This window comes from Phodopus roborovskii, unplaced genomic scaffold (genome assembly GCF_943737965.1).
Source record: "Phodopus roborovskii unplaced genomic scaffold, PHOROB, whole genome shotgun sequence".
In the NCBI taxonomy this organism is placed as follows: Eukaryota; Metazoa; Chordata; class Mammalia; order Rodentia; family Cricetidae; genus Phodopus; species Phodopus roborovskii.
In genome coordinates this window covers 10,766,988-10,785,757 of record NW_026126448.1, presented here as the reverse complement: position 1 = coordinate 10,785,757, position 18,770 = coordinate 10,766,988, and the positions used below count along the sequence as shown (strand labels likewise).

Sequence of the window (18,770 nt, the reverse complement as noted above, 5' to 3'; positions counted from 1 at the left end):
GCAGTCAAGAGTTGGCATCAGAACAGCTCCATCAAGTGAAGCCCATGATTCTTTGAGACTCCTAGTATTATGTGATTGACAGGGTTCTTAGTTGAGAGCAGGGAGATCGCTTCTGAAGTAGAATGAGAGAATACAGGTGTATTGCTCCACCTATCCGCCATCACGCCCACTACCAGACAAGTCAGGTACCCTGGGTTAATTTCTCTTAGTTCTTCTGTTTACGGTCTTTAGATTCAGAGTCTGCTTCATAGTCACAAACTGCTAAGTGCAGGTCATAGATACAAGGCAGAAGTTTCTTAGCCCTGAGATCAACATTTCTAGACTCTTGAAGCTCTTGCTCTGTTGAGTTCTGTTGAATGAGGGTAGGCTTCGATGAATTGTCATATCTGGTGTCACTCTCTACTGTGGGAAGCTGTGCTTTGGTCCATAGCAACTGTCTGACTAAGGTGGGCAAGATTCACTCTGCTGCACAAATGGTTGAAAGCCTGCATGCACTAGCCCCAGCTTTAGAGGCGAACATGTGTGTGTGTGTGTGTGTGTGTGTGTTTTTTTTTTTTTTTTTTAAGTGTCTTTTATGCCTGTGATGTAGACTAGGACTCTAAATAAAATGCATTCATGTCGGCTCCACTTATGTTTCCTTGTGCCCTCCAGATTCATCTGCTCTAAATTTTACATGGATCTGTTTGTGTCTGTTGTTACAATTGCTTTAATTTTTTTTTTTTTCTCCCTTGTATTATATTCACCTTGCCACCACAGAAGGACTATGGAGTTGCAGCATTTGAATCCCAGGCATTTAAGCTTAGACTCAGGCAGATATTCTGCACTATGAGCGTAAAACTTGGTTTGGCTTCTTGTTTCTCATTAAGACTTAACTCTAGCTGTGTTGTGGAGCCATGTTAAGAGGGTGACAAATCTCAGCACTAATGGAGTGTGTGAGCTCCCAGTTCACTTCTACAGGCAATTCAGCCAGAACTCAAGCAGCTCTCTCTTGACTCTTCCCTCTAGACCACACCAGTGACAATGCAGGTTGGAGAAGGTCAGCAGGTGCAGATTGTACAGGCCCAGCCTCAGGGACAAACACAGCAGGCCCAGAGTGGCACTGGCCAGACCATGCAGGTGATGCAGCAGATCATCACCAACACTGGAGAGATCCAGCAGATCCCGGTAAGCCAGCATTGTCCCCAGACTCCTCAGCTCCTGTTGTCAGGGTTCCCATCACACACCCAGCTTTGTCCATTGTTCCCTACCCACTCTGCTTCAGTCCACATTCTGCCTCACATGTGATCTAGCTCTTCTCTCTTCCTCCTACACCCACACAGAGAAATCAAGGTAGCTCTATCATGCTTGTCTTTTTATTATTATTATTATTATTATTATTATTATTATTATTACTACTACTACTACTACTACTACTACTACTACTACATTAATGTATTTGTGCATGGGTGGGTGTGCTTCTTTGTATTCATGTGAAAGTCAAGACAACTTTGTGGGATGAGATTTTCTAAGGCACTTTGATCCATGCAAACATGAATCAAATAAGTGTCTTACTGCTTTCAGCTGAAAGCTGCAGTACAGATCTGGCAAGGAATTTGGACACTACAACTTCTACCATGTGGGTCCAGGGATTGAACTCAGGTTGTCAGGCCTGGTGGCAGGTGCCATTTCACCACCCCCAGACCTATGTTTTGATTAGCAGAGAATAAGAGGGAGGTATGTAGGGAAGGCCATAAATAGACTTGTTACATATTCATGAATTGGTTCCCAGGGGAGCCTACAGCAAAGTATATTTTTGGCATTCATTTAACTTACCCATTCCTTTACTGTATACTGTTGCTTCTTGCATGCCTAGAGGGATTTCATTTCTTAGTTTTGGGTTTTTTTTTAACCTGTCTTTATTTTTAATTTATGCATATGGGTGTTCTCTTTGCATGTATATCTGTGCGCCATGTCTAAGCAGTGTGTACCTGGTGCCTGTGAAAGCCAAAAGAAGGAACTAGAGTTAGAGATGGTTGTAAGCGGTCATATGAGTGCTGGGAATTGAACCCATGACCTCTGGAAGAGGAGTGGAGCCATCTCTCCAGCCCCCTGTTTTTTATTTAAAAAACAAAACCCAAAAACTAAACAAACCAAAAAAACTTTTAGCATATGCAAAGACTCTACATTGATTATTTTTCAACCAAAATGGGAAAGGGTGGAGCAGTTCTTCCTGAAATGTCAGCTGGTAGGAACCACTCAGACTTGCCTTGCTGCTTCCTCTCTGAAACAAAGCCCAAAGAGTGCCCTTTGTTTGGTTTGGGAAGTTTTCTTAAGTTGTGAAGTAACAGACCAAGCAAAGCTGTAGGAAAGTGAAGTTTGTAAGTCTGTGTCTCTCCGCCCTACTTCTGTCTCTCATCTACAAACATACCAATAATTCCAGGTACCTGGAGCTGTGCTCCCTTGCATCACTCTTTCAGCCACCAGTTCTCTGCTGAATGGTTCTCTTTTTTTGTATGAACCAAAACAAAGTCATTTAGCCATAGCCCCCATCTTTATGGAACAAACCATTGGTCCAGAAGATTTGTTACAGAATCCAGTATGTCATCTTCACTATTCTAAGTTACCCACTCAGAAGTTGACATTTCCAGACTTTGTTTCTAGACAGGGTTTCCCTGTATAGCTTTAGAGCCTGTTCTGGAACTAGCTCTTGGAGACCAGAGTGGTCTCAAACTCATAGAGTTCCACCTTCCTCTGCCTCCTGAATGCTGGAATTAAAGACAGACATTTCTAGACTCTTGAGACTGCTCAGTAGTATTTGTAATTGTAGTGACCTTCAAAGCAGAAACTTCACTTCCCTCACAAAAATAGGGAGAGACGTGTTTGCTGAGGAACTTTGGCAGCAAAGCCACGAAGAGCAACAGACCTGCTGTTTCTTGGTAGTGAGGAGCTTGGCAACTCTAGGTTTCTCAAGCCTAACTAGCAAAGCCTCTTACTTCTGCCACAGCCGCTTGGAATCACTTGGCTGCCCTAGGAATTTCTGCAAGTGTCACCTCCCACTAGTACATCTTAAACACCTGTGACTGTTAGGAGCCTTACCTATACCTGGGACAAGGCTTTAGTTTTTCAGTCTAGGATTCTTGGCTGGCCTTCTGATGACTCCTGACTAGACCACATTATCAGTCTAAGCAGATGAAATTTCCAGCCCGGCAGTGGTGTCATACGCCTTTAATCCCAGCACTCAGGAGGCAAAGGCAGGCGGATCTCTGTGAGTTTGAGGCCAGCCTGGTCTACAAGAGCTAGTTCCAGGACAGCCTCCAAAACCAAAACCACAGAGTAACCCTGTCTCAGAAAAAAAAAAAAAAAAAAAAAAAAAAAGAAAGGAAGGAAGGAAGGAAGAAATGTCCAGCCGCTTTGATCCACAGAAGTGGTTTGATGTCAACTGGAAGCTGCAGTATAGATTTGGTAAGTAATTTGGGCACAACTTACCAATAGCTCCTGTTGGCTCTGAAACAAAGTAGTGAAGGTCACAGTAGATTTGCTACATTTCCATCAAGCCAGATGTTTAAGGACTTAAATTCTGTGTCTCCCCTATCTGCCTCAAGCAGATAGTTGTGGAACTTTTACCAGGAACAGGCTAGGGTTATAGCGCCATCAGTAAAGTGCTTGTCTAGCATGCCTGAAGCCCTCAGTTTGATCTCTACCACTGTTTAACTGTGTGCTTGTAATCCCAGAACTTGTGAGATAGAGGCAGAAGGATCAGAAGTTCAAGGTCAACCTTGGCTATGTTGTGATTTCAAAGCCAGCCTGGGATACATGAGATCCCTGTGTCTTTAAAAACAAAACAACACTTCCATTTTTCTTGATGGTTCAAATCCTTTGAGGCCAGCATGGAAGCATTTGATGCAGCACTGCATTTCGGGCGCACATAGCTTTACTCTGTCAAGTAAGGTTCCTGCCATGGGGTTAGCTTTTGAAAGCCAGGAACAGAAGCAAGCTGAACAGCCAGGAGGTTGCTTTCTGGGCCCCTAGATAGAGACAGACCAAATTAGCTTGTGCTTCCAGGAACTTTCAGCCTCTAAGTTATCAGTGTGCACAGCCATCATTCTCATCTACCCTTTATTTCTGCTGAGCCACAGAACTCAGAACTGACTCATTCCTCTCTTCATCCCCAGTTTGAAGCAACAGTGTGTTCATGGCACAGTGGAATTCTAAGAGCTTGTGTTAAGGCTTTCAGCACACAGCTAAGTGTAGGCTGTGGTGTTACCATGTTGTTTGAGGCTCCATTGTAAGCATGAAGAGCTCTGGGGGCAATTTTGTAGCTTTGCTTTCTAGTGATGGGTTTTCTGTGAAAGTTCTACTGATTCTGCTTCCCCTGGGGAGTATTTGGCCAGAAGCTAGTGCTGAACATCAAGAATCTTCATGGTTCACAGACACCACCACAACCACCCACCCACACACACACACACATACATTGGTCTTGAATCTTAGGGACAGAGAGTAAAGTGGACCAGGCTTTTTTTCCATTATGAGCTGAATGACTCGACAGCCATCTGTCTTGGGCGCCTAGAAAACCCTGGAACTGTTCACAGTGGATGGAGATGGCAGAAGAGGCCTGTACTTAAAGCCCAGGCATTCTGAAGTGTCAGGTAGTCTCGGGAAAGCCTCAGATAAGCTCTGATCAAATAGCCAACTGCCAGTAGAAGACTATGTGGCCATATTAGGGCATGCTCTTTTATGTGGGGGTGGGGTGCTTTTCTTGTTCTGACCTCTGTTTAAAAGGACTTTTTTTTCAGGGTAGGCTTCTTTGAGGGCCTTGCAGGGCATGGGCCCATATGAGATTGTGTTCAGACCTCTGTGGTCTCTGTCTCTGCTCTGTTCTAGGTGCAGCTGAATGCCGGCCAGCTGCAATATATCCGCCTAGCCCAGCCTGTGTCAGGCACCCAAGTCGTGCAGGGACAGATCCAGACACTTGCCACCAATGCCCAACAGGTATGTACACCAGAGAGGGGCAAAAATCAGCCAACCAACATGTTGTAGCAAAGAGTGCTCAGCACACAGCTCTCATCACTCATCCTTCAGCAAGAACCATTCACCCCAAACCTTTATCTGTGTGGCACCCAGGGGCAGACTGGACAGTTGGTATCACAATGTGTTTCTTACCATCTTGCTCTTGAGAGGCAAAAGCAAAGACAGAGTGTACCAGGAAGAGGCCAGGTTTGGGTCCATGTATGTCAGACTGGAAGAAACCTAGCTGCCGGGTAGTTGTGTTCTGGTATCTCTTGTGCCCTTGGGAAAGCATACTTAATTTACTTACCTCCATAGATAGACTCAGCCAGATAAACCATCTCTGTGTCCTCCCTGCCTTACAGTCTTGAAGGCTCTGAGTCATAGATGCCAAGGGGCTACCTACTTCAGGCTTTGGGGGCCTATGGGCCATGGTCGTCATTTACAGATGACGGGGGACAATGGTGAAGGGGATGTATTGTTAATGGATCCGTTTGCCTCAGACCCAAAAAAAGCAGCAATCGTTTAAGAGCTGGACCCGTCTGGCCGGGTTGCATTTCTGGTGATGTATCTATTGACAGTGGTGACAGGGCTGAGTTAGAACAGGTCTCCAAAGATCTCATTTGGGAAAATATGAGGAATGAGCCAAAAGTAAGGCAACTGAGCTCTGGTTCATCCCTGGGGTCATTAAAGGACCCTTTCCAGCCCTGCTCCCTGCTTGCCTGTGGTAACTATCTTGGGTCTCAGTGACACTTCCTAAGACTGGTTATGCCCATGAGCCCATCTCCCTTTTTTACATTTTCTTTAAAAGCTTGTAAGATTTCTTGTCATTTTCTTGAGATCCAAGAAGCCTTTTTGTGGCATGGAAGCAAAAGGGAGTGAGAAGGAGTTGTGGTTCCTCAGACGGAGAAGGGGAGACTCAAGACATAGATTCTTTGAGGGCACTTAGAATTTACATGATATAAATTTTACAGCTTGGCACCTAGTATATACACAGTAAGTGTTTGTTGAGTGAATGCTGGCTAAAATACATATGATTTAAAGATAAGCTTTTCAGCTGCTGTGAATAGCAATCTTGCTGGCCACAAGGTACAGTTGACTTTAATCTGTGAGATTTGTCCCTGTCTCAGGCCTATTCATTTATCCTGAAGTCATTTCTACAAAACTGACTTTGTACTGGGGAGTATATAGATTAATCATAGGTATTATTCTCAAGCAGCTTGTAGACCTACATAAGGAGACAGACCTACAATAAGGAGTAATAATAAGAAACCCTTCATACCTGCCCCTTGGTCCTTCTAGCCTCCATGGTAGGCTGGCAGGAGCTGTTTGGGCCATTGTGAGGACACATGAGAGGGCAAGCTTTATCTGACAGATTGGCTCTGATGATTCCAAAAGCTGGTACAGAGGCTGCTGCAAGTTGCATATTCCGTAGACATAGATGGACACACCCCAGTCTTTCCAGCTTTCCTAGCTTTTTCCAGCAGTTGTCATTATATGTTCCAGTTCTCCTTGTCAGTATAAAGTCTTTGTGTAAGATGTGAACTGTGTGGGGTAAATGTTTTTTTCTTGCTGCACGTCTCTCTCCCTCTTGGCTCAGAGTGCTGCACATTGAGTGTCGGAAAAAAGTGCTTCATGACCTGCCACTGTGAGGACTGCAAGGGCCAAGGGTGCTGCTCACTGGGGTGTTTCATATTGCAGTCAGATAATCTGGGTGATACAGGTTTGGTTTGGAGCCCACCTTCCAAGGGCGAAAGGGACCACTTGCTGCTTTGCCCTTCATTTGCATTCTGCCTTCACTGACTGAAAAATAAGTTCCTAAGGCTTCTATTCAAAGCCACAACTGAAACGTTAAAGCCGAGGAGCTGTGTACTCTTAATTGAGCCTCAGACCTGGAGGGGAGAGGATGGTTGTGATGTGCCTTGTGTGAGACCAGATCTTTGCTAGCCCTCAGTGCAAGGAGACTGGGAGAGACTCTGGCTTGCAGGCCCTTGTCAAGCGCCTGCTCAGTGGCGGGCCTCACTCTGAGCACTTTGTAGAGCTTATGCCATTCAGTCTTCACGTAGTGGGCAGTAACAGACCCTACAGCTACCACGCCTGCTCTGTCCACTTGCTTCCCACAGATCACACAGACAGAGGTCCAGCAAGGACAGCAGCAGTTCAGCCAGTTCACAGATGGACAGGTAGGGACCCAGCCTGGGTTGGGTCTAGGGGTGCAGGTGGTATGTGGGTTTGGGTGGTAGGGCTGTTGTCTTCCTCCCTAACAGTGGACAAAACATTGTTAATACAAGTAGTGATCCTTGAGATTTGTAGGCTGTGCAAGCCAAAAACAAAAAGAACAACAACAACAAAAAAAACCTTAATTGTTCTGTAGCCCAAATTGCCGTCCTTCAGGTGTGGGAACTGAGCTCTGGAGGTAGTCACTTCTCTTCCAGACTTACTCGGTGGTTGGTACAGAGCCAGCACCAGAATACGGGTTTTCTGTTTCCTCCTCTTGAACTATTTTTTTCCTAAGCCAAGATACTTAGACAGGTGGTTTAGTTCAAATAAAGGAACATGTGACCTTTTGAACATTCTTCTATCCCTAAGAAGGAGGGGCCTTCCGCTGTTCATCTGCCTTCCCCTCACAGTGTGGTCCCAGGGTCTACTGAGGATGAGAAAGGTGTCATGTTAATCTTAATCTTCTTTGCTGCTCACAGAGAGAAAAGTCAGCCTCTGGCCCTCTGGTCTCTACCAGGACCAGTGCTAGGCTCTTGGGCTAAGGCTCCTGCTGGCGGTTTCTTTCAGGGACCCCAAGAAACTAGGAGGCTGGGCAGCCCTAACTTGTCTTCTCTCTGATGGGCTTGACTGTAGTACACGGTTAATACCAGGCTACCTCTCACATAGAGCTCTTGAAGGAAAGGAGCCATGGTTTGCATGGCCATGTGCTTGTACTTGTTAAAGCAGAACAGAGTGTAGCAGGTTTGGCTCTGAACTAACTGGAGAGCACAGAGTAGTGAAAGACACAAGAAGTACAGCTCCCCTGTCCACTAAACTACCTCGCATGGTGCCTGGTGCCTCCTGTGTCTTTTTGTTGTCCCCCTCCCCCTATGGAGACTATACCCCATCCCCCTTCTCTCTAGTAATTAAAGTGTCTGGGACCCCATCCAGTTTAAGCCTACAGAGAACTGCCTGCCTGCCTCTATCCCAGGAGTGACCTCACTCTCCTCTCTACCCCTTGCAGCAGCTGTACCAGATCCAGCAAGTCACCATGCCTGCAGGCCAAGACCTCGCCCAGCCCATGTTCATTCAGTCAGCCAACCAGCCCTCCGATGGGCAGACCCCTCAGGTGACTGGAGACTGAGGGCCTGAGCTGGCAAGGCCAAGGACACCCAACACAATATTTGCCATAGAGCCCCAGGTGATGGGGACATACCCTCCCTCACCAGAGGACCGGGGACTTCAATGCCTCCTGCAGGCTAAGATACTGGTGCACTACTTCCACGCCTGGGGACTGAGATTCTACAACAGAAAGATGCAATATATTTTATTTTCTTTTTTCCATTTTTGTCTCCAAGGAATCAATATTTCAATATATTGAGCTGTGTGCCCAATGCTATAAAACAAGAATAACATATTTATGGCATTTTCTTGAAACATGTGTTTGAGGAAATAATGGTTTCCTGGCTTGAGCACTCACTGCCACTGCTAAGGGGCAGCCCGTGCTCCTCCTTCCTAGGGGTGCACAGGGTTTCCACTCTGCCAGTTCTGCCCTCAGAACAGGTCAGACCCTTCCCACCAGCGTTCCTCTCTGCCCCTTCCCCAGATCCTCTGCATCCAGAAACCGTGGAAACATTCCTTGACTGTGGGCCATGAACTCATTCCCCACAGAGAGCTGGTTTCCTCCTCAGTCCTTATCTCCAAGACCCAAGGAGACTAGGACGTTGTGCTCTGCTCTGCCCACTATTTTATTTTTTGAATACATTAAAGATTGTGCTCATCTCCGTTGCTGCATGGACTTCAAACTGCATGAAATGCAATAAATCTCCTTTTAGGTACTTGAGAGTCTGTTTCTGTGTCTGGGGACGTTCATGGGGCCACGCACTTGGGAGAGGCTTGGAAAGATTGCTTTGTTTTCAGGTTGGCTGTCAGGAAAGATGGGCCACCTGTAAGGAGTGGGTGTTCATATCCAAAGAACTCACTGCGGCACATGGTGGGTTCAAGCTGCCTTACAAAAATGACCCTCATCAGAACATGTCTCCTGCTCAGAAAAGCCTCACGTCGCCCAAATGAACCACTGCATGACATCATGGGGACATCTCCAGGAGAACTGGCTCTTCCAGCAAACAAGGACCCCAGGAAACCTCTGCTGTCTTCTGTGGCTCACAGTGGCTCTTGCCATTGCCTTTTGTATGTAGTTCTAATTACCAGAGGCCTGGATTGACCACAGCCCTTTGTCATCCATCCCATAAGGGCTTCTGTGCCCAAAACCTGCTTCCTGTCACCTGACCAGGGGCAAGAGGAAGGGCCAGCAATGAGCCATCTTTCTGATGTCTTTGCCTTTTTACAACAAGAGTTGGGCCTGCTATCACAGGGAAGACAGTGAACCGAGTGCTAGAAGCAGAGATCAGTTTGCCATAAACCAGAGGGCAACTCCTGGGCCTTGGAATCAAAGGATAAGGTGCAGGGAAGAGGCTGATTTCAGACCTTTCCAGCTGAGGCCTGATATGCTTAGGATTCCCTGGCCACAGACAGCTTGCTACAAACCTGCATGGGAGGGTAGGCATTGGCATAGGAAAATGGAGGAAGACTTTATGGTTCACACCTCCTGCATTCCAGGTTCTGGGGCTTATGTTACATTCAGGTCTGGTCAAACTGCTTTTTACTCTAATGTGTCCTTCAGTTTTCATTTACTTAAGTGTACTCACCTGATTCCGTAAAACTAGAATTAGGAAGAAAAAAGGTGAATAGGAGACTGGGACCATAAAAATCAAAACACAAATGTGCTAGCTATCAAGACCTACATAATTTTAAAAGGATTTGAGCTTCCTGGCCACCAAAGCAAAAAAGCTAGGACCAAATAAGGGATTCATTCACACTATAAGCAAGAAAAGTAAGTTTTGCAAAACCATTTTCCTAGTTTTAAGGTGTTGGATAGAGTTCCCTTACCAGAGAAGATAAGGTGGTATCACCATTGGTTGTTAGTGAGTAGGCTTAGGAAAGAACCTTGTGCTTTTAACTCCCAAATATCACTCCTACCCTGACAATTGAGCTATCCTCATCCTGCTGTCTCTATCAAAGGAATATCTCCTGGCCTTTCCACCTGCCCCACACTCAAATGCTCCTGAGTGTGGAACATCCCATCAGTGAACATGTAGGTAAAGGGGCCTGGTCACAGTAAAGGAGCTGTGTCCTGTTTCCTGGAAGCCTCTGTCCCACCCTGCTTCCCTTTCCCTCAGACTTCATTCTTGTTTTGAAAGCATTCCATCGGTGTGATTGACAAGCAGCAAGCTAGTTTATGTTCCCTTTCAAGGCCCCTGCCAGCCGATGTAAACCAGCCTTTTGGTGCAGCCCCAGAGAACCCCTATCAAATCCCCAGAACAATCCCATTACATCCATCTGGAGTACTCTGAGTATTTCCTAGTTTTCACAGCCTGGGTATAACATGGTCTTCATGGGACACTTCAGAAGCCACGATGAGGGAGCATAAGCCTGGAGATACTGGTGGCATGAGAGACCCAGTACAGTGACTTGGTCAAAGTCATTCTGAATTACAGGTGAGTTTAGACCCAAACCCTGATCTCCTGATCCCTGTTTATCCATCTCCAGTTGCTTTGCTGGAGGTGGGATGTATGAGAAAAGAAAGCTTTACACATTGGTTTTTACTCAGCTCCCTAGGATCCCTGACCCAGCCCTGCGTGTGTAGAATAGTAAATAAAGTTGTGCCTTCTGCTCTCGGGTGGTTGTGTAGGGATTGGAGACCCCTTGGATTATGAGAGCTGGATGATACCTTGCTGCCCTGGTTGGCCAAGGCCACGAGGGGGCAGCATACCACCCTTACTGAGTCCATAGTCACCTAGTCCCTTCCTCTTCCCAGTTAGGGATAGGTTTAGAAACTAAACATGTGGTGTGACTGTCCCTGTTCTGTTAAGACACCGGCCAACCCCTTGAAAAGAGGGTCCTCTGGGATAACAGTGGGACTGGAAACTATCCTCTTTGGAGTGTTGTATGAAGGTAAGTAGTTAGGTTTAAATAAAGGCTTTCCTATAAAAGTCCATACGGGGTACTCCATAACTCCTTTGTTTCTTTGACCCCTCCTAGCCCGCTGCCCACTGCACTCAGTGTTCTCTCACTGACCATTCTGGTTCCTGAACTTGCAGCCATGTTTTCAGAATGTGCTGGCCCTGGTGCCTGGAAAGCCCTTTTCATGTATTGATCTCATACATCCATCAAAGCCCAATTGAAATGGCTCTCACTGAGAAACTCCAAATTCCTTGGGCAGAGTCAGCAAGGACTCCTCCAGTGCTCCTTTATCAATGTCTCCAAACTGTTATTAGAGCTCATATACACAGCTGTTCAGGAGAGACTTCTTTGGCACCCTGTCCTATGTCAGATATTGTTTGGGACATTCTGAGTCCAGCTGAAAACAAGCCAGGTGAGATCCCTGCTGTTGTGGACTGTAGCACCCGCACAAATCCACCATCTCTCCGCTGCTTGCCATGGCATTTGGTTTAAGTTTTTTACTGAGCACTGATGGTCTGCTAGGCAACGCCCTCTGAGATGGCCCTTCTAAGACATTGTGTAGGAAAATAGAGCTAGGCTGGGGGATAGAGGGCTTGCCTGACGTATAAAGCCTTGGGTTTGATCCCCAGCTCATCATAAAAGGCATAAATAGTGCACACCTGAAATTTCAGCAGCTGGAAGGTGGAGATGGGTATCAGAAGTTCAGGGTTATTCTTGGCCACATAGTAAGTTGAGGCCATCCTGAGTCCCCCCCCCCAAAAAAAGGAAAGTTTGCTACTATATTGATTCTCATTTCATCATCACCATGGGATGAGCAAGCTCCCCCCATTTTATAAAGAAGAAACTGAGGCACAAAGAGGTTCAGAAATTTCTCAAGGGTGCCAGCTGGCTATCAGTCTCATGACCTGGCCTCCATTGGTCTTGTCCCTTTCCACAGCACCAGCTACCTGTAGGGCTTTCTAAGGTGACATCCAAGCTGTCTGGAGAAGACCCTACAGTCGTCAAGTACCCAGTCATATGAGTAGCTTGGACATGGCCTCTTCAAGGCCTCAGAGCCAGGCCTGGAGTATCAGCCCTAGCTTGGGTATCATGCCTTTATCACAGCTCAGAAAGAGGGGACAAGAAGACAGCAGGGCTGGCATTCAAGAGGGGAAAATCTTAGCGGGGCCAGGCTCTGTCTGGCCAGTGTTGAAGCAAGATCCAAAACAGAGCTCTAGCTGCCCTGTATATCTGAGCATCCTGCCCCTGCTTGGAGACCTGGCCTCCACGGAGGCTGTGGGCACCTGTGTGAACTCCTAGCCCCTCCCCTTGGGCCATGTACCTTTTTTTTTCAGGGGAGGTCTGTGAGACAGAAGCTTTCTAAGATAATGTACATGTCCAAATGCCTTTATTTTGCCCTTTGATTTAAATGACAGTTTGGCAGTAGATGAAAATGAAGGTTCCCAATTCTTTGCCCTCAGCACTCTGAAAGATGCGCTCTTCTGTCTTTTGGCATCTGTTGTTGCTGATGAGAAGTTTACTGTCAATTCAATTATTGGACCTTTGTAGATAAGTGATCTTTTCTCTCCGGTGGCTTTTAGAATTCCTTCTTTATTCTTAATATTCTACACTTTTGACTAAAAGGTGTCTAGATTGTCTAGATATAGCTTCTTTTTTTTTTTGTAATACCTTACTAGACATCCTGTAGACCTTCTAATTCATGTTTCAATTTTGGAAAGAGCTTGGTCACTCTGCAGTATCTTCCGAGTGATAATACATACACCAAAGAATCTCATTCATCCTGTGATATTTCTTCCCTCACTTGTTTAATTCCCTTATTCTGAAGGATTTCTCCAGTTCTTGCTTCTAATCCAGTGATTCTCTCTTCAGCTCTATTTACTAATTTGTCCATTGGGTTGGTTAGTTTTCAGTGTCAATGACTTTTCTTTATTAAAAATTCTATATAGCTGTGTTCTTTCTGCTGTGTGTGTCTGCTTGGTTTCCTTCAGGTTTTGTTTTACAGATGCTGATTCTTCCTTATCTTCTTGAAGATTTTTAACTGTATCAAGCTTCGTTTCAGACTTTCATTTTCTCTAAGTTTTTAGGTATGAATTCTCCCATGGGGGAAATGGCTCCTTAAGTTATTGTGCTACTCATTTGTTACAAAGTTTGCTCTTGAGGTTGCTTTCAACACAGTTTTTCTGACTGTGCACTGGAGTGCAGCCATCATCCAGAGGAGTGATTTCTTGAATGGATGTGCCCAAGCCATGTGGGAGTAGCACCTAACTCAAGTGTCTTGGCTTGGAGTATTTGTATACCATGGATCAGAGTCTCCAATGCATATGGACCAGCTGAGATGTCACATTCACATGGGACTCTTTCTACCTAAAACTATGGCTGGCAATAAGAGGTGGATTAGCACTAGGCAATAGTGCTACTGTTGCATAGGCAATAAGTCTACTGTATCCCCTTATTCCACTCATGTAGGCCAGCTATACCACTGCCCTCCTTAGAACATGGAATCCCCTAAGGTACAGATTTCACCCTTGTTCATAGGAAGGGATGAACTCTTACCCCTGCTCCTAAGGAGTTCTCGCTCTTGCTTTAATGCTTGGATAACTATTGTTAAAAAGATATATCCCATGACTCTCTCTTTGAGAAATCCACACCCATGCTGTGGGGTGTGTCTTTCTTCCCAACCATCTTCTTTCTCTTAACCTCTGTGCTGAAAATGTATATTTAAAGTGTCTTTTAATATCACCCTCAATAGATATCCAAAGCTGGGTGTAGTGCCTCATAACTATAATCTCAGTACTCAGGAGGCAGAGGCAGGGGAATTGCAGCAAGTTGGAGGCTAGCTCAGTTTATGGTGATTTTCAGATCAGCCATGGATACACAGCAAGACCCTGTCTAAAACAAATGTAAACAAACATAAAATCCAGCATTAATTCCCCATACCTAATATTTCAAGAAAAAGCTTCTGTTGATATTTGATGAGGCTTGAGATCAGAGACAAGGAAGGTTATAGAAGCCTGAGATAACAAAACCAAGCTTGACCTGGAAGTACTACTATCTGTGCCTCTCAACACTGTCGCTAATCTTCTTGCTTCTTGTAAGACTCCCTGAACTCCCACTTCCCTTACCAAGTACTAACCACCCCTTTCTGAATTGCCTCCCCTGACACTCAACGCCTTCAGTTTTTCCTACTCCCCAAATCTGCTTCCTAACAGGCTTATTTTGCCAGGAGGACTAACTAGCTAGCCTATTGCTTGCTTACTTGTTTTATTTGTTTGTTTGTACTGGGGATTGAACTCAGGTCCTTGCACATGCTAGGCAAGCACTCTACTACTTACTATATCTTCAGTCCCATTTTTGCATTTTATTTGGAGACAAGGAAGGTCTCATAAAGTTGCTCAAGCTTGCTGTGGTGATTTGAAAGAAAATAGTCACCACAGAGAGTGGCACTATTAGGAGGTGTGGCATTGCTGGAGGAAGTGTGTCACTGTGGGGATGGGTTTCGAAGTCTCATATGCTCAAGCCACACCCAGTGTCTCAGACCACTTCCTATTGCCTGCCAATCAAGATGTAAAACTCTCAGCTCCTTCTCCAGCGCCACATCTGCCTGTACATCACCATGTCCCACTTTGATGACAATGGACTGAACCTCTAAAACTGTAAGTTATGCCATAAAATGTTTTCCCTTGTAAGAGTTGCCATGGTCATGGTGTCTTTTCACAGCAATATAGAAACCCTAACCAAAAAAACAAACAAACTAAAAAAAAAAAAAAAAAAAAAAAAAAACCCACTCTAACCAAAGACAGAAGTTGGTACCACAGACTGGGGTGTCGCTGACCATGTTTTTGTTTAAAGGAATATGAGCCTTGGGACTGTGGATTAGAAAAGCAGTTGAAGGATTTAAGCACTGCTTAATGGGCCCTACTAGTAGGAACATGGAAGACAGTGGTGCTGTGTGACTTGAACTGTGAGTGCTTGGCTCGAGAGGTTTCAGAGAAGGATTTTAGTATTTTTCCTAGAGGTCATTCTTGTGATATTTTGGTGAAGGAAGTGGTTGCCTTTTGCCCTTGTCTGAAGAGTCTGCCTAAGGCTAACGTGAAGAGGTTTGGATTAATTCCGTTGGCAGAGGAAATTTCAAAAACAGCCTAGTATTGACTCTGTCATGTGGTATTAGTGGTAACTCTAATAAAGATTTATAATAAAAAGGAGCAGGCTGAGCAGGGTGAACTACAAAATGTAATATTTGAGGGGAAAGAGAGCACCAGGAAGTGGAATGGAACTAAGACCTGTCTTCAAGGAGATGAGCAGATTGAGAAATGGAATAAAGGGAAAGGTGATCTCAGGGCAAGATTGCACCCAGCTGAGTTTACAACTTGTGAAAAGGAATTAAAGAAAAGCTTAGAGCCAGGTATAGTTGTGCAGGTCTTTAGCCCCAGCACTCCAGAGGCAGAGGCAGAGGCAGGTGGATCTCTAAATTTGATTCCAGTCTGCTCTACAGAACAAGTTCCAGAACAGCCAAGCTTAGGCAGTGAAGGAAACCATTGAAAACAGAAAGCTGGTGAAGATGTAATTGAATGAAGGGGTCACGCTTGAGCCCCAACAAGCAGCAGAACTTGGCAGCTTTGGCCACATGGTTCTGGCTTTTGAGTCAATGATAGAAGAAAGGAATTGTGGCGCCTTCCTGAGACTAAGGAAAGAGTCCATTCTGTGATGCTGTGAAGAAGCCTGGCCTGCCTTGGAGACCCAAAAATGGTAGAGTTGCCAGAGCTGTGGGATGCCTGCTGTGGAGATCTGCTAATGAAAGGGAACCAGCCCAAGAGAAGGAAGTGTGTTGCAATCAACAGAGCTGAAAGAGGTTGGAGAGCTGAAGGGTGTTTTGACATCAGACATGGAGATGCAGAGTTTGGAGTTTGCCCAGCTGGTTTCGGTACTGCTTTGGTCCAGTATTTCCCCACTGTGCTCCCTTCCCCATGTATTAAAATTGTAATGTACATTCTGTGTCATTACATGTTGGAAGGATGTGATCTGCTTTTTTATTTTTATTTTACAGTTAAGAGATTGCGTAAATCTCAGGAGAGACTTTGAACTTTAGACTTTTAAATAAGTTTGAGACTGTTATAGACTATGAGGACTTTGGAAGTTGGACTGAATGCATTTTTGCATTATGATATATGCCTTGGGGGACCAGGAATTGGAATGTAGTGGTTTGAAAGAAAATAGCCCCCAAAGGGAGTGACACTATTAGGAGGTATAGCTTTGTTGGAGTATGTATGGACTTATTGGACGAAATGTGTCGCTGTGGAGGCAGGCTTTGAGGTCTCATATATGCTCAAGCCACACCCAGTGTCTCAGACTACTTCCTGTTGCCTGCATATCGAGATGTAAACACTCAGCTCCTTCTCCAGCACCACGCCTGCCACCATGATGATAATAAACTGAACCTCTGAAACTATAAGTGAGTCACCCCAATAAAAACTTTATAAGAGAGTATCTTCACAGCAATAGAAACCCTAAGACCCTTGCCTTGAACTCCATCCAGTACTTGTGATCTTCCTGCATCAACCTCCTGAGTAGCTGGGATGACAGATCTGAGCCTCCAAAAGACACTTGGTGACTCAACACAGCCCTTCCTGTGTACTGTAACAGTTCTATTATCCTAGTGACTCTTGCTGAGACCAAGGACCTGCCAGGAGTCCCCAGCACCATGGTCATCTTCGTGGCCAGCCCTCGTGTACCTAGAGAAAGAAGAGTCCCAAGGGCAGAGGAGTCCTGCAAGTTAGGAATGGATTTGACCTTTGTTTCCACACCCCATCTCCTTTGTCTTCTTCAAGTACCCCATTCTGGGCCTTGAGATCAATGGCGATTTACTTTTGCTGAGCTCAGAGACACTCCTCCCTCCCCACTTCTATGGTTCTTAACTGTCTGGTCAGACAAGCTTGGTCTAGGGGAGAAGGTGAGTGATAACACTCAGGTCTAGGGAAATCGGATCCCTAGCCCTCTTTTGTTCGTCTGATCCCTTCTGTCCATTCTGGGCTGCACAGGGAAAAGAGAGAAGGTCTCCATGTCCCTCGGTGGCTTCCCAAGGGCCATGATGTGATACTGTCATCCTATGAGTACCCTCTGCCACGTCTCACCTGAACAGTAAGATAAATGCCTTCTATTTGTATAATAACCTCAGCTGACTTGGGGCGTCATGCATTATTGTATCTAGCCTTCCTGAACCCTCCTCTGCTCTGTGCCTAGATCAAGCCCCCTCTCTGATGTCTGGACTCTTCAGTCTGGTGTTCAAGACCTCTGGCTTGATAGCCAGTCACACTCCTCCCTCCTCTGTGCCCTAAGACACCTTCTCCATCCCAGACCCAACCTACTCATACACATTGTAGCCTAATGCTCTACTGGGCAAGTCTTCCCTCAGCCTGAAGCTGCCTGAAAGGTATGAACCTCTCGAGCTTCCAGAATGTTTGGGAGATGCTAAAAGAGGAGCAGCCGGGGCCTCGCTGAGTTTTAAGTGATAAAGCCTATTCCTCTCCAAGCCCTCTCCATTCCTGCCCCTGCCAGTGTCAGCCTCTCTCTCCTTGGGCCTCCAGCAATCCAGCAGTCATAAGAAAACTCAAGGGAAAGTCAAGTGAGGTGGCACACACTGACAATCCCAGCACTGGGTGATGGACAGGCAGATTGCTATAAATTCAAGACATCCTGGACTATGCAGCCATCTGTGCAGGGAGACCAACCAATCAAAGATTGAGGAGAAATAGGCAGGTGGGTAGAACCTGGAGTCCCTCACCCCAACTGTTCTCTACCACCTTATGACTCTGTTAAAAAAGGACTCTTGATGCTGACAGGGCCTGGAAACTGCTGAGTGAAGCTAACCCTCCCACTCCAGCAAGGAATCCGAGCCGTGAAATGACCTGAGGTCATGACAGGAGTCAATACCAGTCTTGAACCTAGCCTCAGAACCAAGGTGCCAGCTACTTGATCCTTTCAGATCTGGGCATCCTACCCCCTGGCAGGAGCCAGTGCTAGAGGCCCAGAATCAACTCTTAACCATTCCTTCCCCCACAGCACAGCACTCCGGCCCAGCGTGCAAGTGCTGGGAGAGTGCAGGGCACTGACAATCTGAGATCACCATCTGGTTGTACATTTTTGGGTGCATCCCCCTACCTCTCAGCCCATTTCCCACAAAGCACTGGACCGTATTCTTTGTAAAGGATAGGACCTGGCCCACAGCTAGTGCTCAGCAAACGGGAACACTCATGCTCCCCACCCTTCCTCTCAATCAATACCTGCTCCATTGATGGATGATGGAGACAGTGATGGATTACAGCAGATCAGGGAGTTGGCCTGTTCTTATACAGCCCTGGAAACTCAGAGCCAGGGAGAAGCATGGGGCAGGGGAGGAGTCGAACAGAGCAGAGCAAAGTGGCAGGGTTGCCAGGGAGCCAGGTTGGTGGTGAGGAAGTTGCTGAGTGAAGGGGATAGATAGAGGAGCTAGAGGATGGGCTGCGGGAAGCTACAGCATTCATTACCCCATCTCCCTCCATCAGGGAGGCCTGACCTGGAGCCAGAGACAG

General features: G+C 46.0%; 1 protein-coding gene across 2 annotated transcripts in view; it reads left to right on the top strand.

Annotated features, from left to right (window-relative positions):
* Positions 1-9,020, top strand: part of Nfyc (nuclear transcription factor Y subunit gamma) — a 62,819-nt gene extending 53,799 nt beyond the window's left edge. For both annotated transcript variants that reach the window (XM_051188693.1, XM_051188695.1), the window contains exons 7-10: positions 1,006-1,164; positions 4,861-4,968; positions 7,107-7,166; positions 8,207-9,020. In XM_051188693.1, coding sequence (XP_051044650.1) covers positions 1,006-1,164; positions 4,861-4,968; positions 7,107-7,166; positions 8,207-8,326 — 447 coding nt within the window. In that variant the 3' untranslated portion in view covers positions 8,327-9,020. The remainder of the gene's footprint in view (positions 1-1,005; positions 1,165-4,860; positions 4,969-7,106; positions 7,167-8,206) is intronic.
* The last annotated feature ends 9,750 nt before the right edge of the window (positions 9,021-18,770 follow it).